The sequence below is a fragment of the Dermacentor silvarum genome, chromosome 11 (genome assembly GCF_013339745.2).
Source record: "Dermacentor silvarum isolate Dsil-2018 chromosome 11, BIME_Dsil_1.4, whole genome shotgun sequence".
Classification (NCBI taxonomy): domain Eukaryota; kingdom Metazoa; phylum Arthropoda; class Arachnida; order Ixodida; family Ixodidae; genus Dermacentor; species Dermacentor silvarum.
Genome location: NC_051164.1, coordinates 115,136,738 through 115,160,784, shown reverse-complemented (window position 1 = coordinate 115,160,784; position 24,047 = coordinate 115,136,738). Strand labels below are relative to the sequence as shown.

Here is a 24,047-nt window from a genome sequence, read left to right as displayed (position 1 = left end):
CTTTAAGACACAGAAGCCAAGGTAAATGAGATCTGGCTTTTTGCCAGTGTATTTGCATGAATAAGGCTTGTTTTCCCCTCCTTGAATTTTGGCATCCTAAAAATGCTTGAATTGTCCTTGAATTTTGAGTCGATTGTTCTGTGCGTACCAGGGTTATGGCCTTGTCTGTACAGTCAGGAGGAATGGTCGGAATTCGGAAGTCTCCCGGACAAATCAGGAGAGTTGGCAGGCACGGAGTTCATAAATCAAGCTGGGTGATTCCATACCAGTGCTGCCTTGTCTTGAAAGGGTTAGTAAACCTGGAAGTTACCTTAAGAGTTCATTTAACCGAGACAATTTTTTTTTTTGCATAGTGTTCAATGTAATATCCATGGGAATATTACATGACTCTGTTCAACTGAAAATTTCATTCAAATGAAGGTTACTGTACTTTTTTTATCTATGCAGCAGCGCTACATTATTGTTACCTTGTTTGTCCTTGATGTTCTGCAGCTCCCTCTTATCCATCACTGTCCAGTGCTCTTCAACCCCAGCTGGGTCGTTGTGAACTTCTTGCAGCGGGGTCTCTCGCAGTGGACACTCGTAAAGTGAAGAGATGCAACTGCCAGGATTGTGTACTTGTTTCAGCGGAGTGTTGTTTCTCACCTAACCAAGCCCCACTATTTTTTGCCTGTGCAGTACAATCTGCTCAGTTTCCAACATTATCACAAAAATGTTCCCATTGTAAGACGTTTCTGTCCATTCCATAGCAGTCCCCATTGCAAACATGTTTGAAATCTCCCCATTGCAGCAAACATGTTTAAATGTCCTCTTGTCTTGTAAAAAGAAAAAAAAAAGGAGATGAAGAAAAAAAAATTTTTAGGTGCTGTACAGCAACACATCAAGCAGCCACTTTGTAATGGGCAATTACTTGTGCATTCTAGTCTGGTGGCTTTTAGCACATATCTCAGTAAACAGCATGGAGTTTCACTTTTTTTTTTTCTTTCATCTCTGCTTCTGTGGCAAGTTTCGTAGTTTTTTTGGGCTCCCAGCTGATAAAAAGTGGCCTGCACTCTGAATATGCCAAAAGTGTGTGCACCTAATCCCATTGATAGCATGCCTATGCTTTAGAATGAATGGCAAGTGTTGTGAGTATATAGTTACAACGTGGAAATATTTATTTGTACATATGCGACAGTTGGTGTGTTGCTGCTGTGTGCAAAGATAGTAAAAATACAGTTGTCAAAATGGCTTATTCCTTTATGCTTAGATGCCGACTGCTGCCTGCGGTAGGGCACCCACCATTCTTTTCTTGGGTCACATAATGAGCCTATTCCATTAGAGATGGTTCCACCACTGTTATGGTGGAGAAAAACTGCTGTGTGGAATCATAGTGTTGTTGCTACATGAACAATTATACCCGGGGACACTTGCAAAGCTATTTGACAGTTTAGGAAATACAATTTTAAAATAAAGGTTGGTGTAGCTGAATGCAGGACACAATCTCTATGTCGTGCACTCTTTCCTTTGTCGTTCATCTAAGCACTCAGTTTTGTTGGTTACTATGAATCCAATCCAACTAGCCCGGTTTAGTCTTACAGGTGCCCTTGAACACTTTTCAAGCCACCGTCTTTCTGTTGGAGGTTGCATAGTCTGATGCTTTTAGCATAGGTCAGAGTACATGAAATATTTAATATTTAAATCATGCTAACAGTGCTACATCACCGTAGACTGCATGATTGCCCAGTGGCGCTCACCAGAAGCATCATCGACGTTGCCACTCGCTCCTTCATGATTGGTTAAAACCAAAGTTGCAGATAACCACTGCACTGCAGCAAAAATTTGATCAATTAAGATTTTCTCTTTGTTTGCTGTACATTATATTGACGCAAACAGACACATTCATAAAAAATAATTCCTACAACCACAAAACGCGGTAGGGGTGGTGCTGGCTGTACTTTGGCCTCTGGTATGGCGGTATACCTCTGGCCTCTGCGCACAAAAGCTTCTCGCTTGTATATGCTCGTGAACAGCCTTGCTGCCTTGTTCATGTAGTGCAAGTTTCTCACCTCTATGCATCGTTGTTGCCTCACCTTTTTGTTCACAGTGCTGCACTTAACTATAGCTGAACTTAAGACAAAGTGCACAGTCCAACGATGCTTGACCAGTAGTGGCAAACATGAAATGTGCTAGAATGCGCATAAGTACTTTTAACAGCGAAGCTGTTTAAGCCAGCCTTATTTTGTGGTGCGTAGCAAGAGACTACCAAGAAAGAAAAGAAAAACTTTCTTGCCGAGACGGGAATCGAACTCGCGTACCCCCGGTCCCAAAGAGAGTGTCGCAACCACTAGGCTATACAGCCATGCCGCCAGAGCATGCATTTATGCAAACCATATGATTGCGTTCGAGCGTCGTCGTCCACAGCTGGCGCGTTCGTACGCTCACGCTCTGCGAGGTGAAGAGGTTCTGCGCGCTACGAGAGCGACAGAGACGCATTCACAGAGCGGGTCCCCTGGAACGCGGTGTCCGTGTTTCAAGCTGCGCTATGCAACACGCAGTGACGGCGTAAGTCCGTAAGACAACGGGCAAGTTTGCACTCGGTCACACAAAGCTTAGGCACAGCGAAACTTACTGGCTGCTACTGCTAGGTATTAACTTGGTTGCTGCTAGGTCTTAACTTGGTTTAACTCAACTACGCATGTAGGAAGGTATTCTCGAGCGATCATTTTCAGAGGTACGTTCCCTTTCGCGACATTTCGCGTAACTAGCACTGCACGCGTGGGCGCCTACGAGCGACAGCGCTCCTTGCATGTCACAAATGCAGGCAGGCTAACTAAGTTTGGTACAATGCCAAGAACGCTGTCGCTTGCCTACGCCGAATGCGTTGGCGACATTTTGCGTAACTAGCGCTGGACGCGCCGGCGCCTACGAGTGATAGCGTTCCTGGCATGCCACAAATGCAGGCAGGCTAACCAAGGTTGGCACAGTGCCAAGAACGCTGCTGCTTGCCGACGCCAAACGCGTTGGAGGCTAGCCGCTCGATATCAATTGGCCAGCTTCGCTGTGTCTTGAGCTTTGCGCGGCCTAGTGGAAGCTTTTTTACCATGGTAACAGCATGATCAGCACTGTGTAGTAGCCGGACTCCATGAACGTGTAGGCAACCATGGAGTGTGAAATTCCACAAAGACTTGTTGCTTGCGTAGTTTGTCGAAGCTCTGGCACAAAGTGACGAGTTCAGACACTGTGCGAGGGTCCTTAGCCAGCAACATCTGAAAGGCGTCGTCTATGCCCTTATTATTGTTCTTGTTCCTGTCTTGCTCAATCATGGAAGGATTCACGCGCTTGCACAAATCAGTGACATCTTCCATGTAACTCGTGATGTTTTTGCCCTGCTGCTGCACATGCCCGTGTAGACGCTGTTCGGCGCGAAGCTTGCGCACTGCGGGGTGACCGAACACTTCTGCGAAGCTCGTCTTGAAAGTAGTCCAAGTAGCGAAGTCAGAATCATGGTTACGAAACCAGAGGTTTGCGACGTCTGTTCGGCAGAATAGGACGTTGCGTAGTTTCGTGCCTTTCAGACGACGACGGCCTATCTTCTATGTCATGGTCATCAGTGTCGCTAAAGAAAGCGAGATTGCACTGGCGCAGCACGCTTGACACGATGACCGACGGAGATTGGGCCGTGTCTTGCTGGCTGGCGTCATCAGGCATTGTCGGAGTGGTGCTGGGCAGCATCTGGCTTCGGAATTCCAGGTTTGAAGGGGATCCCGCACCTCCACCACTTCGATAAGGGAATTTATTGACAGCAAGCGGCATGCAAACAACCAGCGCAGTAACCATAGAGAAACGGTCTCTGCTTCGAACAGCTCGTGATCTGCGCTTGCGCCCTACATTGCTGATATACTTCTTGCTCCTTGTTCTTCATTACACACTATGTAGACGCTTTGAGCTCTTACCTTTGGCAGCGAAGGGTTACGTCAGTGAGCGAGAGAAATTGGGACGGAAGACTGCGAAAAATTTGAGTTGAGGGCATGCATGTATATATATTTTTTAAGTGCTCTGCTGAATAATGTTGGACTTGCTGCACCTGTTGCTGCCATCCTTGTTGCATGTATCTCTCCAACCGTCAATCTACGCAACCCTTGACCAAAAACAGTAGTTTCAAAATGTTCGATGCCCCCTTTAAGAGACGTGAAGATGCCACTGCAACCATGTGTCTATTTTCTGCCAGCTCAGTTGCATGCAGCACTTTCTTGCTGAGTTTGTTCTCCACGGAAGGCCAGCAAGTGCCCTGTAAACTTTTATCATATTATTTGAGGACTCAAATCAATCTTCTGCTCCAAACAGTTGCTACAAATTTGCTTTCACTTTCTCCCTAATTAGCTGCATGGTTGCCTAATAAAAGCATTTCTATTAGGGGTGTGCAAATATTCATTATTTCCAATGCAAATCAAATGGTCTTTGCTATTCAATTCATATTGTATTGATTGGAGAATTTACTATCAAAACTGTTCAATATTCGTTTCTGTTTAAATATAATGAATTACACTTTTGGAGTCTACAGGGAGAAAGACAACCGAGTGGCAACTGTTTTGGAAAATTCTGCTGCGCGTAGGCACCAGTTACTGAACAAATAAATGGAGCAGCTAACTTATGGTCAGTAATTTCCAGCCATTGATTAAAGATGCCTTGCCTTTAGGCAGCCTACAAGTATGTTCCCTCAATTAGGCAAAACAACATTTGGACAATCCCAGTATGCTTGCAGCCCTATAAAACAGTGTGCGGTGCTCTAGTATTACACTTTGCTCCTTCAATGAGCAGCACTCTCTGAACATGTGGTGAGATCTTCCTGTATTTCAGCACTCTTGTCATAATTGTCTGCCACATACGATTACCTGCAGCTGCTGCTCATTTATAAGTTCCTCAGCTGACCGAGCATCCAGTACTGTTTAGTACTGGATGCTCGGTCAGCATTGTGTGTACAAGATAATTCAAATAAGCCTTCTGCCTAATTTCTTTACTAAACAAACTTCACACAATCTTTGTTTCGCATTGTATAGAAAATATTCGGTGTTCGGTATTAAGCCCTATTTTCAGTTTCACATGTGTGTGTTTGAATGGGGAGAGACTGAGATATGCTGAAAATGAAGGGGTCACATTGCGAATGCAGACGCATGCCAAGAGTTGCAACCAACTCTAGCTAGCGCAATGCCAATCATTGCTCTTCAGCCTGGTACCAGGTTAAAGGGAGTACGCACATTCCAGAAGGGCATTTATTGCTATAACCCTTTAAGTACCGTGCCCGAGATAATTCATGAGCTTGAAACATCCGTGAACTCGTTGCACCATCTTAGAAGCCGGCAAAGGTAAAATTTTACAATAGGCTTTGTTTTTATACGACAGCATGACAAAGCTTGTCGACTGTCGGTGTTACTCATCAAGTCCCGATCGTTTTCGACACGTGGACCAGCACAAGAAGCCTGCACATTTTTTTAACCATTCAGCAATTCAAGAAGTCCTTATAAACTCTGATACATTGGACTTTAATGTTGATTATGAGTTGTCTTAAATTGTATTAGAGCCTGTTAATGTGTTTTAGACAGAAATTGCATTTGTTGCACTAGGAAAGGCATCCGGCACCCAAAGAGTTAACCTTCTCTGGCAATAAATTGCATAAAATCTGTACAAGCCATTTAGGAATGTACGCCTCTGTGATAAAAGCAATGCCAAGTAAATTTCTTACCTATTGCTTCCCAATGTTTAGGAAATTTCGAATGCGTTTTCTGAAACACCATGTATAACAAATTTTGATAGAAATGCGAGCTCTAAACCAAGCTACATTAATGTGCCGCCCAACCGCTATTGAATGGCTTACTTCGAATGCTGCAAATCCATCTCAGATATTTCACTGCTGTGTGTGTAAATCGCTTTCTAATTTCGGCCATAAAGTTGTGCAGTGAAGCCCAACTTACAACTGAATTTTGGGTGTCAATTTCAAAATGTTTCTGAAAACAAAAATCACTTTTGTGAACTTTCTGTAGAAATGTCCTTCTCTATGATGGCCACTATTTGCCGGATTTTACTAGGACCACTACAGTGGTCTGTTGACGTGTAAACATAAGCCCAAATGTAATTTCCATGCCCAGCATGGTTTTGTGGAGCTGTTGTGCAATGTTGAGGCCCAAATTAAATTTTCACAGATATGTTACGTAGACATTTGTACAGAAGTATTTTTGAGCTTTATCTGGCCACGTTTTGCAAGTAACTTAAGACGCTATATTTTGTCAATTTCAGGAGCACATTACATAAAAATCTAAGGAAAAAAAAAACATATCTACCAACTACAACGTCTTACGACTCTGAACGAAGGAATCAATTTATGCAATTTTTTTTTCTTGCATCTGTTTTGGCACCATTTAAGAAAATACTAATGACCCTCAAATGTACAACAAAACATTTTCACCTGAAATATTTTGGGGAAAGAAAGGCCTCTCCTTTTATATCATTTGGATTATATGTGTGTATATATAAGTTAAAAGAAGTGCAGGCGCACATAGAAAAACAAACATTTTAATTTCGATGTTTCGGCCTGGGTCCGGCCTTCATCAATTCGCTTCATCACTCTTTATGAAAGCTGGACCCCGGCCGAAATTAAAATGTTTTTGGTTTTATACGTGCGCCTGCGTTTCTTTTAACTTATTAAACACTGGATCCGAAGGAATACTTCCTTCATATATGTGCGTGTGTGAACGAACGAGACACCTGCCATGGTGGCTTAGCGGTGCAAGAGTCGGGCATATCCAAAGGGGTAACTGGCCCATGCCGTCCGCATCATCCACGCTGAGGACGTTGTTGAAGGGAGGAACAGGTTCTCATTGAGACGAAGAGTACTGGGTTTATTTACAATATTTACTTGAGAACGTTACGTCTCATCAGGCTAGCATGACTAGATCGAAGAGCAAGAGAGCCGCAAAAGTCCGCGACGCTCCCTAGCTGATGCGCAAAACAACGAAAAGTAGGCTGAGGGCCTGCAAGCCGAACTAGATATTAGGGAGGCGTGCTCTGCAGCGGGTTCAGTGGGCGGGCATCTCTGTCCCCAGGGCCGGTATAATGTAAAACTATTCCAATCTGTTTTTATGCCCATATGGGCGAGGCCTGAGCCCTATCACGAAGGCCTAATGGCGGATTTGGAATAAAAGTCAGTTTCGCCCGAAAGGCAAAGCATAATAGCTATATTTTGTGCATCGCATGTGTATCCACCACTCTGCGATGGCTTCCTCTTATAGCTAAAACGAATCTAAAAGGCCGCCAAAAACGATTGCGGAAGCCCGGAACAGGTCGTACGTACAATCCGTCGAAATTTGTGTGTTACATTACTGACAAGGAGGAAATAAGATGTTTGTAAATATACAGGAGTAATTGGCCCTCAAGGTGTACATAAACTCCAAATATTACCAATATGTGGCCCAACAGCGTTCTTGGTTTAGTCGCAAAAAAAAAAAAAAAAAAGTTGCAGTTTCACCCAAGGCGAAGCACCGATTGCGATAGCAAACTAGTGGACAGCTATACGAAGTAAGGATAGTAGCTTTATCGGCCGTATAAACTTGTAAACATAGACATACTAACTAAATTAACAAGCATGGTGTCACGCGTGCACAAGCAAACATGAACACATCTCACTCGATGACCGCGGAAACTTGCTGCCAAAATACTGGAGTGAGGTAGTGCGGCAGCAGCAGTGAGCAAATTTACCTTCGCGCTGCCTCTCGCTTCAACGCGAAATAAGCGATCGGCACTCGGTGCACTCTGTCCCCATAGCAAATCGCTTTCAAGATATCGCACCGCGCAGCCGCGTCATACGCAGTAGCCGCCGGTGTAGAACCTCCCTTCCCCCGGTGCCTTGCGCGCGACGGAAGACTGCGCGCTTCCTCCCCGCCTTTCTCCTACTCCCCGCCTTCCTCCCTGGTGCACGTGAGATTAAAGTGTTAGACACATGGTGCGATTTTACATGCGATCTGTTGTACGACACGTTGGAGTCCGACTTGCCAAATGCGACGTTTCAGCACACATGGTACAAACGAGCATGCGGCGCGTAGCTCCGCCCAGCACCGGTGCCCCTGCATGGACGCACGGATAACTTCGCAAGGAAAGTGAAAACAAATGTCTGTGCACAGTTCTCTCGTTTTTACAGAAATGACAATAAAAACATGTCTATGCGAGCAGCGGTAAGCGTGTTTCTGCAAGGCCACGTCTGCAGTGACGGCTCCGTTGATAGCTGGCGATGGCTAGGACTCGCCAGGCCTAGCTCGCTGGGCCTTCGAAATCCGAGACCGCGATGGCGCTTGCAACAAGACAGCATGCAGCTCATAATAAAGCTCCTGTGTTGGTCAGCACAACGTGTACACAATTACATCGCGCTTAAACTGCAATACATTTGATTTTATCGGCGCGGATGGAAAAGAACGAGCAAGCCAGGCGAGCTTGCGATCGTTGGGAGACGGTATTGACTCTTTTTGCGGAGTAGTTTGTTCTCGAGAAACGAGATGGCGCTTTCGCGGCACGCCATACGTGCCTCAGCGAAAAACGCGAATACGAAATCGTCACCGCTTCTACCATGTTTCTGTGCAATCAGCCGTCGCAAATGCAACTGGGTTTTCGCTCACGCACTGTGCTCCATTCATGCTGCAAAATCGGAGCAGTGGATTGAGACGGCAGTAGTTCGCTGCAAAATGGTGACTGGCATATTAAGCAATAGAATGAATACGTGTGATGAAGTTCACGGACCGTTGCTATATACGGACAGCCTCTGTTGCCGGCCCTTCTCAATGTACGACTTTCTGCATGGATAAAAAAAAATTCACTTATCCGCCAGCGTTGTATCGCTAACCTCCAAACAAAAGACTTCAACCCTGGGACGTCTGCAAGAGAGTACCGCTTATTGAACAATGACAAGGGAAGTAGTGTCGCTTCCTGGTATAGTAAGTTTCGCTCACATTATTTACACACATCTACCCCTACTCGCACACAAACTTATGCACACTTATTCGCTTATCGCCAACGTATTAAGCATATGTGAATGGGCGCACACTTGAATCAGTGTGCCAAAGCATGGGTGACCGACTACACTGACAGCACACCAGTAGCTGAATGTGAATGTTTGTGACGGTCCACAGAGTACTAGCGATACTACATAATTGCTACATGCTATTACAAAATACAGAACAGCTACGTTCCAAGCCTTGTGTGCAGCAGGAACAAATCTATTGCAATTGAGCACACCGGCGAGCGATTGGGCAGAAAAATCGGGTAGTGACCGCACCGACTAACTCACCAAGTCAGAAACGTGACAAGCCACTGCTTCAAAGTATTTGCCAATTAAACAACTAAAAGCAAAACACACTGATCCGGGTTTAATTCATAAGCGGAAAGCTTGGAATACATTTTTAGCATCGCTTTTAGAACAAACTTGAGGCAAGTGTCACCATGCGATCAAGCGTGGCGAAGAAAAACTTTGTCCAGCACTGCCGTCACTGTGCATCGAGCTACTGCCACTGTGGTAATGCGTAGTTAGGAGCTAGATGTGCCAAGTATCAAGCTTCTGCACAACGCAAAGCAGTTGTTCTAGAGAAGATGGCAGTGTCTGCTGCGAGAACCTACTGCTGTTGCAGTAAACAAGTTGAGAGTTAGAGTAATCGATTAAGTCTGCCAATTTTTTTTTTTTCGAAGTTCTCCAGCTTTCTCTCAAGCTGTCATTTGCATTTCCTCCTGTGGCACTTCGCAATTTATTTTTACAATATGTTGATAGAGAAAGCTCACTGGGCAACTAATTAATCATTCCTTTTACGTTTTCAGGTTCGCCGACTTTTTTCCTTGCAAGTCACTTGAGTTTCTCTAGAGGCTTGTTTTAACCATAGCAAGAAAGTGAAGTGGCAGTTGAAATTGCCTATGACGTGAAAGAATTACCTGTTTCCTTATTATTTGCCAAATATTTAGTGACAACTATTTCTGCTGTTGCTATAAACAATGTGCTAACATAGCACATTCACGGTGAAAATTCTGCGTGGCTTACAGATGAAAGGACATGCTGACATGAGTGGTGACCAACAACTGAGAGTGTATTTGAGAAAACTTGTTAAATTGAATGGCCAATGAATATGTGCTTGCACGATTCATCATAATGATCAGCCTATATTTATGTCCACTGCAGGACGAAGGCCTCTCCCAGTGTCGTCCAGTAGTCGAATCTAACTTGCACCTGCAGCTTTCCTAATTTCACTCCAGCTAATTTTCTGCCATCCTCGACGGTGCTTTCCTTCTCTTGGCACCCATTCTGTAACTCTAATGGTCCACCAGTTATCCGTCCTACGCATTGCATGGCCTGCCCAGCTCCATTTTTCTCCTAATGTCAACTAGAAACTAAAACAGTAAACAAAAATTGCCAGTGTTGCTTGATGGTGAAGTGTTGAGCTACATCTTAGCAAGGTTTAGCATTGGTGCTTGAAGACGGAGTAATACCAAATCATGTGGGTGCGACATGTCGACGTGATGCCACCCCCCCCAGCTAACCAGGCGACTACAATGCTAGCATGATGAGTACCGCATTGCAGGCATCAGACCTCGATGGTGTGCGAGGCGAGATCGACGGGAAGTCGTCGGGGTTAGTCACAGCCCAGTGAAATATTAGGTAATGTTAGCTCAGCAGGAACGCTGGTGTGCTTATAGTGTGCATGCTTATATGCTCATGCCAAAACTGAAAGTCTGGATCACGGTGGAAGAATATTTAGGTGTTGACACTGCGCGCGAGCAAGCGTCCAGATTATGTTCGGCTGCGCGCGGGCGCACCGAGTAGCTCTGCTGCGAGCAGATAGATGGCGCCGCGACCAGCGGTCCCAGCTTAGCGGCGCCGGCGGCTTGGCATTCCTCTGCCTCCACTAAATTTTCGTTCATAGTGGCGCCAGTAAAACTCAAAGCGCGAAGGAAATTCGTTATTTCAGATTAAGGTGATAAGTGTACCAGGCTGAATGCTTTGCTACATGAACGTATATTGTGCAGGGCGTGAATGACGTGAACACGGATCGATCGGGCAGCACTCAACGCCCACTCACATTCCGCTCGCGCGCACATTTTGTTGCGGCCGATCTAGTCATGCATACAAGCATAAAAAAATGAAAGCGTAAGCCCACGTGCTACCCTCGATCATAAGAAAATAGTGACTGCATCGGAAAATTCAAACTCAGAAAACCGTTCAAGCATCGTCACGCGAATTCAGTGTGGGCGCGATATAATTTAAGAAATGAAACGGCGCAAATTTGCGATATGCAACGCACTAGAGCAAAGTGGCTGTTCATGGCTAGAACCTATGATGAGAAAGCACATAGCTATGTAAAGAAATCTTTCAAAAGATAATTTATCAGGCGGGACGAAGGCAGGCGTTTTATCTTGGATTACAATATCACGAATACAGTTACTTGTGAAAATCTTTTTATTTCAATTCCACTTAACATAGACTGTGTTATTATTCATTTGGCTTTCGTCGTTTGGGGAGCGAGTGACTCTTGCAGGATCTAAGAGGTGACTTTCTTTTTTCTTAAATTGCATATGAGAATGTGCCAATGTAAGCGTATTTGACAATGCATGCTACAGCCTGTCCACAAATACACTTATACCCAGCACACAATAATGTCATAGACTTTTATTTTTTTTTGCAAAGACAGAATAATTAAAAAATTGTGCATGAAGCAGCTCGATAATTTTAATAGAGGATATCCTTCCCAGAAGCTTACGCTCTCATATGCTCCCACAATGCAAAAATGTTGAATAAAAACATGCAAGCGTGTAATATACACCGCACCGCATTATAAAAAACATTCAGTATCCAGGATGGCACAAATTTGAAAATCAGGCACACATCTGCACAGAAAACAGCAGTATTATACAGGGTGCACAAAGATTTAAAAACATGTAGATGTCACGTAGCTGAACAGAACCAAGGTAATGTTGTTTTCTGTCCCTTGGAGATATTGAGATTATTTTTTACATTTGGCCTAATTACATGATTAGTCTTAATTAACTTCTCAAATATTATAATTAATTAAAAGTTTCAATGGGAAAATTGGAGAGCAACATGAAAGACTCCGATACAGCTTTCTATTACTCGATACACGCTACGTAGAAGTATTTTTCCGAGTGTGAAAGAAGCCCACGAATACACGCAAAGTGCCTCGAGGCAATTTTGAGTCTATTCGCGGGTTTCTTTCACGTTTGGAAAACACTTTTGTATCACGTATTGAGCAACAAAAAGCTGTATCGGGAATCTTTCATGTTGCTGTGCAATTCTCTTGTACACACTTTTATCTAATTATAGCATTAGAAAAGTTGATTAATCAGTTATGAAAATAATTATGTAATAAGGCGGAATGCAAAAATAATCTGATTAACTCCAAGAGACGACAGACAACATTGCCTGGTTCTGTTCAGCTATGTGACATTTTCATATTTTTAAATCTGGTACATGATACTAATAGTTAAGACACCCAGCATATATCTTATACATGCAGCAAAATTTGCACAGACTGCTGTGGCACACAGCAGTTTTTGTGGCACAGGAGGTTCTCTCTTCCAGCGGCTTTCGAGGTTTATTTGACCATGTGAGTTTCTTTGGACAGTTCGGAAATAAGGTGGGAACTGTATTTTCAGACAGAACAGGGCTCTTTGGCGCGTCAAGTAGCATCATTTTATCAAGCTCCGCGTAATATGCCGTCGATATCACATCCTCTGAAAAATGCTTGCTTGGCGCAAACATGGTCGGTAGGCATTAGAGTTCGGTCTGCCCTCAGATTTACACGGCGCCACTGCTCTAGACGACCGCTGTCGGACGACACTTTGAATAGAGGCACACGCTCCGCACAAGTTCGGTATCCAGAATTCTGCCCATTTCAAACTCTCAGAAGGCCGCTTCCACCTTGGTTGAGAGCCCGTGGCGACAATACACAAACAAGCACAAGATGATGAAAGGCGCGTGAACAAAAAGTGTGCCTTCAAAACAGCACGGCCGCACGTGCAAGCACAACAACAGCGAAGCACGTGCCTTCCCGCCGAGGTTGGGACCGCATACCGCAGCGCCCTCTACGACGGCGCCGAACCAGCTGCAACCAAGCCGAACATAATCTGGACGCGAGCGAGCGGCGCTTTCGCGCGCGTTGGGGGAGAGTGTCAGCACCTCTACTTATTCTTATACCGTGGTCTGGATGTTACCCTTGTTCTGCCACCGAGGCAGTTGAGCATAGTGCTGGTGGTTTGTCCTTTCACTTTGTCGTTTTGCAGCTAATCATATTCACATCTCGAGATATCCTATTCCCCATGCGTTGCACATGCATGCTGTCCACGTCAGTGTGTCGGACAGCATGATAATGCAGCGGTGCCAGCAGCGTGCATACGTCTGCATAAATGCTATCGCAAAAAAAGTGGCAGCTTCACTCAAATGCAAAGAATCTATGCAACTGCTGGTAGAGTATCATGTGCCGCAAGTCTTGCACTATTTCGTGTGGCATCAGTTGCAGCAAACAATCACAGATGCACACCCCCAATCTTCTTTAATTAAGAAAACTAATTGATGACTCTAGTTACTGTCATCTTGTTTACTCCCAAGTGGTGAAGTAGAGACAAAATTGTTTTTCACCCTCCTCTTCTTATCCCGCCTTAGCATCACTTAAATTCTTTACCTCGCTCATTATGGTAACGTCAGCCAATCATTTTAGCGCTGCTCAGGCAACCAGGTACAGCATTTTCCAGATGCATTATTTGCTATAGCATCAGCAGAATCCCGAGTGGTAGAATACTCGGGGCAATATGTGGTTTCGAGGTTTGAAGCCTTGTGGGGCACCACTTTTTACTTTATTCTGTTATAAATTTCGGCTAAGCTGCAATGCAGTTTGAAATGGTAATTGGCAGACGTGCAAACGACTAGGGGATTGAGCCCACAACACTTTACTGTACTAAATTTCTTGCAGAGTGAAGCTTCGTAACTTTTACTGTACTGTTTCTTTGACTGTGTACTAACTACACAGACTATATATATATATATATATATATATATATATATATATATATATATTTGCCAACCCATACGATAGCTCAGTACACCCTATTCCTAAGGTCACTCGTGCATGCACTGTACTCGTCAAAGAGGGATTGTAAATCTGTTCTGAAATGTTAACGAAGGCGTGTGCACCTGAATACATACTTAACCCAACAGAGCATGCACTCTTTGCCAACTACCCTGTTTAGGAGAAACACGACCACAAATTTCAGCACCCAAAACATTCTTGGATAAAGGGGGAAAAGTGATCCTTGCATTCATGTGGTATTGTGCAACATAAAGAGTGATTGCCAAATGTGGCAGTGTAAGAGCTCTTGTTTTCTGACAGCTACGCAAAATGACATTCACTGAGAATTCTATATGAAGATTGTTGTGTATTGACAGGACCACATATGTTATACGTGATGGGTTGTACATGAGACAGTCGCAGCAATGCTTAATCCCACAAAGCTCAATGTAGAACTTTTGATAAGCTGCGTTTATACCTCAAAATGCTGATTTTAGGTATAATTTAAGCCCAAAGAGGCGTTTTTATATGCTGGAGGGAAGCGTCAGCTGTGGACAGTTCAACAACCAATTAATCATTACTATACTAATTATAGCTCAAATCAACTCATTATTGTTTTTTAACACGAAAGGTTTTGCGGGGTCCACCAAGACTTCACTGACGTATTTCCGTCACGGAATACGTCATAGAACATAATACAAAGAAAGAAACCAGAAGAAAAAGTTCCACAAACATGCAAAATTTGGAAATCGAACCCACGATCTCGGTCCGCGACGATAGATCGCCGAGCGTTTAACCCATTGCGCCACAAACGCATTTGCAGAGAGCTGCACAGACGCGCCTTTATATCTAACATCCTCCGTGTACCCGCGCTCTGCTCGGGGCGGTGCCGCCGCCTACGAGCAGAAAAGAGAAGTACTGCATTATGACACTAACGCACCGACAGTGAACGCTCGGTGGTCTCAGCACTACGACGCCTCGATGCCAGCATTCGAAGGGACGCTGGCGTCAAGAAGCACTACCAACGCCACCTAGGTGGCGTTCACCGTACTCAGCACAGCGGAGCGTGGCCTCCGCAATTAGCTCTGAAAATGTTTCTGAAGTTGATCGCGGAGGCTGCAATTACGACGCGCTGTACGCGCTGATTTGACTCGGTGACGATTCAATTACGTGCTTTGTCTTGCGCGTTGTATTAGTGTGTCAGTTACGTGCTTCGTCTTTCGCGTTGTGCTAGCGTGTGCAGCTTCCATATGCACGACGGTTGCTCATGGTCATCGACGTTGGTAGTCGTGATGGAGACGTGCCACCAGGCGTCAGCGTGGGTGCATCAACGCCTAAGGGCGCTTAGCCACAAAACACCAATAGACATTATATATCAATGTGCAATAAACATTACACTACTTCTGTGAAGACACGTTTCACTTTCGTGTTTCTATACCGATTCCTATATAAGAGGGATCAACCAGATTTTTTGTATGAATGCACTCTCCATGGCCAGAAATAAAGGTGAGAAAAGTTCCTATAATTTTCCTTGATGAGGAGTAGTGTTCAGGCTCTGAGGCGTAAGCAATCTGCATGAACATGCAATATGAACAGACAATGTCTCGGTTCAGTTCATCAAATGCTGTCATTGTACTTAGATTTAGGTGTGCGTCTAAGAACCTCAGGCGGTCCAAATTAATCCAGAGTCCCACACTACGGCATGCTTCATAATCAGATGGTGGTTTGGCACGTAAAACCCCATAATTTCATTTTTTTTTCTGTGCTGTTGGTTTCATCACTTGAGATGTTCAGTAAATGCCTCGGCTGTAAGAAATAGTCAACATCTTGATAAAAGACTCGAGTTGGCATACCTGTACACTTTCTGTTGTCTGCACAACATTGCGCTTTAGAACCTTAAGCTATTACATTATTTCGGAACCATTTTTGCATTAGTTCCAAAAGAAAAGATGGTGGCCCAATAGCAGATAAAATAGCAACCAAGAATTGAACCTCCTTGTTTGTGTGGGTTTCCTTTTTCAACGCAACTATGGCAGTGATCACATTCTTGCATTATTTTGCTGTTACATTACACATCTGGTCTTTTCTCGCTCAAAAAAAAAAAAAAAAACTATAAAAAGCTGCAAATTTGAAATGTTGCAAGAAGCTCGCTTAAACCATTTCCCACTGTTTTGCATTCTAATGGCCATGCTGTGGGCCTCTCGCTTAAATCTGCGAGTGCTTCTGTCCAGTTGCCAGTGTATGCTTTTTCCTCGTTACTTCAGCCAGCACAAGAGCAGGTGAAATTAGCGCTCCCCAATTACCCTTTAACAGCCAGTGCACAGTGAAAATGGCCCTGGAAATAATATCGCAGAACCCAGTCCTTGCGTCAGTTCAGTATTGCCACTAGTGCACTAGCAACAAGCATTTGTTACCATGACAAGGTTCAAAGTGTGCATTCATAAGTTAAAGTAGAACGTTTATTGGAACCTGTACATTCAAACTGTGGTTATGCTTTCACAGACATGCAAGTGGAGTGAGAACAAGGATTCTACAGAGACAGCACTCATATGTACACCATATGCACACATGGCATGTACAATTTTCCAAAAGTTGCATTCACCACATCAGAAACCCGGAAAAGTTGTTCACTTCTGCCACGTTTTTCAGGGATTCAATTTTAAATTCTCAGTAAATGTTGATACATGTAAAGTTCATATGCTACCCACCATGCCAATCAGTATTAGTGCCCTAAACTTGACACTCTGTGGACTTTCTTGTAGTGTCATTAAAAGCAGGCACGGCTGAAACAGAGTAAAAGTTTTCAATGACCAACTGTTCTGACAAATTTGGCCATTTTATCCCAGCGTAATATATTTAGGTAAGGGAATAAAACTGAATGTTCCACACACGCTCTAACCACTAATTTAGTCCGGCATAACGCAGCACTGGCAGAAACTGCGAAAGGAAACGCCTCTACATGATACCTACTGGTACCGTTACAAATGCTCATTTTCCCATGCTTTTATCTATGACACATTGCTTGTAATATGATTTTGCAAAACAAGTCTAGTAGAAGTGTTTACACATTTAAAATGTGATCAGTTTGTGCTTGCGATTTTGAGCTAGAAACATGGCACCAGTAATTTTGCTAAGATGACTGATTGGGCTTAAACTAAACTGACCAAACTTTCTACTTCTGGGAGGCCATGTCTGGTTTTTCCCTGTGTGATCATTATGACCTTGTTTTGCCTGTTACATGCCTGTTGTTGCCGAGTTTAACAACCTTGGTACTGACAAGGCTCACCAGCAGTGCCCAAAGAGTGTGCAGTTCAAGAAAAAAGAGCATTGTGCCATTAAATCAACAGCATGGTCTACGTAGCAAAGGACATCTGTGAACAACGCACAAATTCCAGTCTGTTCAATATTTAAGATGGAATTTGCAACTTGCTTCACCAGCTCCTGATGTGGTACCAACTCAGTGTCTAAACAGTGCTCTCAGGTCATAATGGGAAGGAAAACCAGTGTGTAGGAAAACCTACAAACAGCTCTTTTCATATGTCCGCCATGTCGCAAAGTTCAACTGCCTGAAACCTGAATGTGCCCAAGCAAGATGGTGCATCACTTGCTGAACAAACACCTCTATGTAAAACATTGTTAGCTCTTTTTCACACCAATACTTTTGTACCACTTTGCTGGTCAAAAAATCTAGTTAGTTTAGCTGTCAATATTTAACAAAGTGAGTGCAACAATATAGTTTTGCCAACCTGAACAGCAAGAAAGAAAAAATGCCCAGTGCATTACTGCAGATGCTCAATGGTGACACGGGCACTACAAAGATGTTACACAAGTTTGATGATACATACAATTACACAAAATTTACATTGGTATGACTTTGAAAAACATATGGCAAGATTGGAATAAATTTTTTAACTATGCACATGCCCTTTCTGCACCCCTTCTGTGCTACGGTACTATCCTGAATTCTAATCAAGGTGAGCCAATTTCTTACACTGCAGAATACTTACAAAAGGCAATGAATGCAATATTTTAAGCATTTATCAAGATCTCAACCATTTATTGTAAAATGAAGTTTAACAGGGCTATACAAGAAGTTATAGAAAACAAGTATCATCAACAATCAAGTGAAAAGTATTGTCAACGAACTAAGCCCGTCCTGGCCATTTTTACTATAACCGTGGGCAAACCCAATTCGTCTGTGGCACGGAAGGGGTAAACCACAAGTGGCTACACGATTTAAACAACCAAAATCTCCGAAAGTTTCAGCAAAAAAAAGGGGGGGGGGTGGCATGAAATTTTCTGTGATTAATTCCACAGCGACATGACAGCCACTTTACTGACAGAAAAAAATAGGAGAAATATGGGAAAGGCGCACAAAAAATTGCAATAGAAGAGACCATAACACTACATTTTCTATGCCCCAACAATCTCAAGGATGCCCGGCAATAAATGTTTAATGCAGTGATGATACAACAGCCTAGTTCTCATAGTAATCAAAGAACCTTGCCAGTGGCAAGGTTCCTTTGTAAAGCAGCATGCACACACCCTCCCCCTAGAACCAAGAAAGGAAAAGTTTACTGAGGCTAGATCAATTCTCTTAACTGGATGGAGGCAATCTGCTTGCTGTACATGCTAAATCGAATAGTGGGCACAGAACTTTTGCCAGCTCCCTTCAAATTAAATGAAGTCTTACTACAGTTGCTAACTTACCATTAGCTTACTGGCCACATAATTCGTATTGTTGCCTTCCACGCAGTGTTATTAGTAGGCATGCCACATCAAGAACATAGCCAGAATCGCAACTTCTCCTATACAAGCGAACGTCTCGAGCTTATATTGTAACATTGCTCACCTGCTAACAAAATTTATTGCGGCAAAATATGTACAGTATAAATAAGTGCCATGCTGCACTGCCTACCATAGCTATTTTTTCACCTTTATATCACGAGACACCGCACACCGCTGATGGCGAGATGCTACTTAGCAGACTGGTTAACTTTACTTCATACATACGTCCCTTAACCAAACAGCAAGCAGCCATTAGGAAGAATGTCTGTGGCGAACGGTTCCATAGGCGCTGTAATGTCTCGCTCTGTCACTTGTTGCCGAAGCGTTCATCACTTGACAAGCGGCCGGGTCTTCTCTTCGTCATCACACGAGCGCTCTCGGTATTTGCGCACTTCAGCCAAGTACCGTGACCAGGCGTCCTTGGGAAGCTCCTCCTGCAAACCAGATTGGCTGCCACCTTGTAGTCTGCCTTTGCGAACCTTAGGAACCAATCCCTTGTGTCTTGGCAGCGACTAATCCATGGCAGCATTTATTTGGTTAGCCAGCATCTAAGGCAGTGGTGCCAGTACCACAATAGCTCTACCAAATGTTGTGTACTTAATGAGACTGGTATAAGTGGTCCTTTGAGTTGTACTGCTGGCTCATTTACACCCTAAGCTATCATTGTGGTTACATTTGGTGGCAAATTTTATTGGGCACCCTACTTGTGTTATTAATAGCAGTTCCAGATTTGTTCAAAAATGGTGGCACCATGTAAGATGAAATGCCCTCCATGGGGTGGAGCAGTAGATGGCACCACTTGCCTTCTTTGGTTCAGCATTGCTACAAATGTTCACTCTCAATTAATTCCAAGGCAAAGTAAGCAAGTGCAGAGTCTAAACGCCACATTAAACAAAACCTGCCACGACTACCGCTCTGTCCAAAATTCTGAGTGTCAGTGAGAGCAAACAAGGATGTAATTTATAGCTCGCCTCCCGAGTGACAGAATAACCAGTATTATCTTTCGCAGCACCGTCTCACTAAGCCTGTATGGTGCAGCCAAAGTTAGTGGAGAGCTAAGGTGAAGAAAGTAGGTTTCCTTCAAATTGGTCGAACGCATCGGCTCCATATAGCAGGATTTCTGTTTGAAATTTTGACTCGATCCCAGCGTTATATGATAAATCGCGCAAGCTTAGCACAGTGCATTTCACATCTGCCTTTGCATCTTGCATTTACTGCCACAAAAATTTGTCTCACCTATGACAGCCAAGGCTTGAGCTGATTCGCATAATACAAAGAACCACAATAAAAGTGCATTTTCACCTCTTTTGCTGCATAACGAAGCTTGTAGCTTTGGGTGCACAGCACATTCGTCTTGACACACAGCAGAGAGTGAGCAGCAAGCGATACATGTGCATGCAATGCTCTGGGAAGTGGCCATCGGTAAACACTATTTGTTATGCAACCCATATCTTTGTCTTTTGCCTGTGTGCTAACGGTTCAGCATCATTTTGTCCATTTTAGCTAATTGCCTCATGCTAAACCTCATGACAGTCACTTCTCAAATACTACCACACTATTTCTCTGTAAAATGGAGAGCAACATTTGTAAGCAATGGGCATTTCTGCAAGTTTTGCGTTCCCACAAGTGGCAGCTGCACACAGGGGGACTGTGCAGGCTGCTCTGTCTTCTGCTGCAGCCATGTTTTGTATGGTTCCTTTGAGTTTATAAGAACTGGCATGTAGTATCTTTTTTGTTGTTGTTTTAGAACAGTGTGCACCATTAAGCTTGCTGCAATTTGTTGTTAACATGCTGTTACACAACTACTTTAGCTGTTTTGCTGACAGCTCTGTGTCGGTATCTAAAGTAGGTTTGCTGTCAAAAGCAACTAGCAATCATATTATTTACGGGCAATTTCTATAGCCAGTATGTGGAGGTTAGCAAACCAAAGCAACAAAAATAGAGAGCTTTTGTATGTTGTTGACTTTCACTTGTCAAAATGGTGTCTGATGTCAAAACAAGGTGACAGTGTTCACCTGTGGTTGCTTATATGCCTTTAGAGAACTTTTTTTTCTTGCCACTGTGTTCACTTTCCTAAGCACAACCTAATAATCACTACCTAATCGTTCACATTAAAAATGCAGTAATAATTAGACTCGTAACAATAAAAGAAGGCAAGACAGCTACATAAGCAGTTAAAATTTATACAATACGTAATTTACATGCATGCACTCCACCTTATAAAGATCTCATTTCGTAGGAGGCAGACCAAACAACACCAAAGGTTCTATCGATACAATCAATATTTATCAGTCCCCAACTACTTTGGACAGTCAGAGAAAGCAGTCAAGATGTACATATTGTACTATATCACGCCTAATGCTTGTGCTTGTAAAGAGTTTGCCTACTCAATATTGCTTGCCATTGCAGAAATTGAGTTGTTTACTGCATGTGTGTGCAAGTTGAACATCATTTTCTATGTGCCACTAGAGAGAATCATTTTCATGCAAAGGTACATGAGTAGCATACTAGATGAGGCAAAACTCTTGCACCATGAATACATTACTCATGGAGAGAAGGCACAAAGGCACATAAGCTACATACCTTTGCAGCAAATGTTTTTCTTTCCTTTTTTTTTTTCTTGCAAACATTCACTAACAGGAGCCTTTGTCAGCACTCTCCACACAAGTAATTTAGCCTATGCTTTTGAACAGCTCAGCTTGCGTTAATCCAAGCACAAAAGATTTAACAGTATGAAATTTTTGTTGCGGAATAGTAGGACTTCATTCCTGAGGCTGTATTTTGTGATTTATTTTTTCTTTTTTGGATTTGTCATTTCTTCTTGTGACAAAACACAGGTCAGAATCGACAACTTTGCTGCAGGGCAGATGATAAGAAATAGAATCTAAGGGAAGAAATTTACAAAATGGCCCCTGCAGTGGCAAAAGAAAAATGAAGGGACAGCAGATGCACAAGCAAGCACAGGTGCAAAATGTCACTTCAGAACTAGTGGTGCCTGCCTATGCATTTTGCATTTGATGTTTCCTTTTGCTCTCACAAAAGTTTTGCCAAATAGTATATTAGCATCACCATGGAGCTGCAGTGTTGACATACAGTGCTCCATATTGCCTTATGCTAAGAGAAAACACAGGAATGCAGGAAATGGAAATTCAAGACGATGAGCAACACGAGAACAAGGTGAGAGCAGGTGCCAACGTTTCGACAAGTGGACTTCTCTTCTTCAAGGCAAGGACTCTTCTTGAAGAAGACAAGCCCACTTATTGAAACGTTGGCTCCAGCTCTCACCCTGTTCACGTGTTGCTCATCGTCTTATGCCAAGAGCTGGCACACAGTCTAATGTCCAACAAAAGATTGCACACACCTCACATGTGTTCAACCACTGTGTACCACATAAATATTAGTGTATACATACTCTATACTGCAGCAAGCATGAACTGGTAAAAACATTAGGTGTGCAGCAGTTGTTTTCTGCACACATCAGGTATTGATGACACCAGACAGCCTTTTTTTACGACATTCAATGAACACTCGAATAAGGAAATGACAGCTGTTGTATAAAGGGCCACAGAAAAAAAGAGTTCACCTTCAGCCAGGGCTTACCTCATCTTCAACCTTCGGCTTGTGGACAATGCCCGTCTTTAGAACTTTTCCACCCCTTCTTTTACCCACCTAAAGGAAGTAAGTACTAGGACATTAGATACATGCAAATTCAGATCGAAACCGTACCATTCGTTCACACTGTAAGCGCACAGCGTTTTTTTTTTTTTTCTTTTTCTCCACTGACTAGGCCGATAATACTGTGGTGGTGGGCGGTGACATGCACATAAAAAATGAATAATGCTTTCAGCGTCTCCGACGCACAGTTCGACTGCTAAATGCGTGAATTCGCAATAACGCAATCAAAACTCTTTCTTCGGAGCTACCATCCACTGCACGTTCTTTATGTCGCTTCAAGCACTTTACGCATTTAATTCTGAAGCAACAATAAATTTATTTCCTTCGTTATACCATAAACTGCTAGTTCTGCATGGATTCCTTATTGTGAAATCGACAAGGAAACCTTTAGCATTGATAACAGATAGCTGCAAGAAGGCGTACAGCCAAATCTGCATTTTTTTTTATCTGCCAAAGAAATTATGCAAAACAGCATCAGACGAATTACGAATTGATTAGGCATTGCCGGACAACTATAACTTATAAGCATCTATAATAATATCAGCAACAGTGATGTATTCTGACGACGGTGAAGAAATGCACTCGGTCGCGAGTACATTATCATCTTACGAATGGGAGTGTCCGTTTCCTGGCAGCAGCAGCAGCAGCAGCAGCAGCCGCGTCTGGTTCGGTGGGCTCGGTTTTCACCGAAACTGTAGCGGCACTGTCGGACTGTGGAACGGCGAACTGAGCCTCTTGTGAAGCGGCTTGCTGCTTACAAGCTTCCTGCATTTGCTTGAACCTTTCGAGAAAGCCTCCGTCATTAACGAACGCATTAAGCGAATTGGAATTAGAACCACTGTCACTCTGTCCTTCCGAACTGCTGCTGCTACTGTCTTCATTCTCCACAGATTGCACGTTTTGTGGAGGCTGACGCTTGTCCGCCATTTTCACAAATTTGCGCAACTTCAACGACGTGAATCCACGGCTCCACTGTTCACCACGGCAAGGTCCACGATGCGTGTAGCTTTTGCGTTTTATTATTATTTTTTTATTCTATCTGCAAAAAAATGCTTAAACAAAACTCAAAATTCCGTCCAAATTAACATGTTAACAAGGGACAACAGTTAACTTGGCGCTTCTTTTTTCAACGCGCGCACAAGCGTGCACACAGAGTTCTTTATGCCTATCATCATCACCGTAAAGGTTTAAGCGCAACGCGCGCATGGCGCTCGTGGATCGCGTTTCGTTTTCGTTGTTCCGTCAGCACGAGCAACCGCAAGCAACGGCGTTGTCTTTCCTCCTTTGGAGAAATTTATCTACCAACACTGCTCCTAAGACAGCCGCGTAGCCAAATTCGTTAATAATTCAACAACAAAAAAAGTTTCTTGTATGTATACGAATTAAGCGAATTGGAATTAGAACCACTGTCACTCTGTCCTTCCGAACTGCTGCTGCTAGCAGCAGCACAGCACGGTTTGCTGTGAGCATCTTCTGTCGTGCGCGCACATGGTTAATCGT

General features: G+C 43.5%; 5 protein-coding genes across 8 annotated transcripts in view; 2 read left to right on the top strand and 3 right to left on the bottom strand.

Annotated features, from left to right (window-relative positions):
* Positions 1-24,047, bottom strand: part of LOC119432873 (uncharacterized) — a 539,288-nt gene that overhangs the window by 401,073 nt on the left and 114,168 nt on the right. The gene's annotated exons all lie outside the window — the stretch shown is intronic.
* The window catches only part of LOC119433704 (V-type proton ATPase 21 kDa proteolipid subunit c''), a 103,465-nt gene that overhangs the window by 43,260 nt on the left and 36,158 nt on the right, over positions 1-24,047 (top strand). The window contains exon 7 of one of the 3 annotated variants that reach the window (XM_049659204.1): positions 16,587-16,789. The exons of 1 other annotated variant lie outside the window; for it this stretch is intronic. The gene's annotated coding sequence lies outside the window, so the exon portion shown is untranslated. Of the gene's footprint in view, positions 1-492; positions 1,355-16,586; positions 16,790-24,047 lie in introns of those variants that run through there. One more of the 3 variants, XM_037700955.2, reaches the window with a different exon arrangement.
* Positions 18,859-24,047, bottom strand: part of LOC119433446 (telomerase RNA component interacting RNase-like) — a 48,137-nt gene continuing 42,948 nt past the window's right edge. Inside the window, exon 4 of the mRNA XM_049659207.1 lies at positions 18,859-19,173. The gene's annotated coding sequence lies outside the window, so the exon portion shown is untranslated. The remainder of the gene's footprint in view (positions 19,174-24,047) is intronic.
* On the bottom strand, positions 19,167-23,565 carry LOC119434165 (telomerase RNA component interacting RNase-like). The gene is made up of 3 exons (XM_037701488.2): positions 23,157-23,565; positions 22,473-22,541; positions 19,167-19,306 (listed from the first exon to the last, which is right to left on the bottom strand). Exons 1-3 carry the CDS (start codon positions 23,472-23,474, stop codon positions 19,202-19,204), a joined length of 492 nt encoding a protein of 163 aa, XP_037557416.1. The 5' UTR covers positions 23,475-23,565; the 3' UTR covers positions 19,167-19,201.
* Positions 23,677-24,047, top strand: part of LOC119433445 (small RNA 2'-O-methyltransferase) — a 77,777-nt gene continuing 77,406 nt past the window's right edge. The window contains exons 1-2 of one of the 2 annotated variants that reach the window (XM_049659202.1): positions 23,677-23,920; positions 23,991-24,038. The gene's annotated coding sequence lies outside the window, so the exon portion shown is untranslated. The remainder of the gene's footprint in view (positions 23,921-23,990; positions 24,039-24,047) is intronic. The other variant, XM_049659201.1, reaches the window with a different exon arrangement.

Coding starts and splice junctions, on each gene's coding strand:
- LOC119434165 (XM_037701488.2), bottom strand. CDS start 23,474: ATGGCGGACAAGCGTCAGCCTCCACAAAACGTGCAATCTGTGGAGAAT. Junction 22,542..23,156: donor GGAAACGGACACTCCCATTC/GTAAGATGATAA, acceptor TACTTCCTTTAG/GTGGGTAAAAGAAGGGGTGG. Junction 19,307..22,472: donor AGCCGAAGGTTGAAGATGAG/GTAAGCCCTGGC, acceptor TCTGGTTTGCAG/GAGGAGCTTCCCAAGGACGC.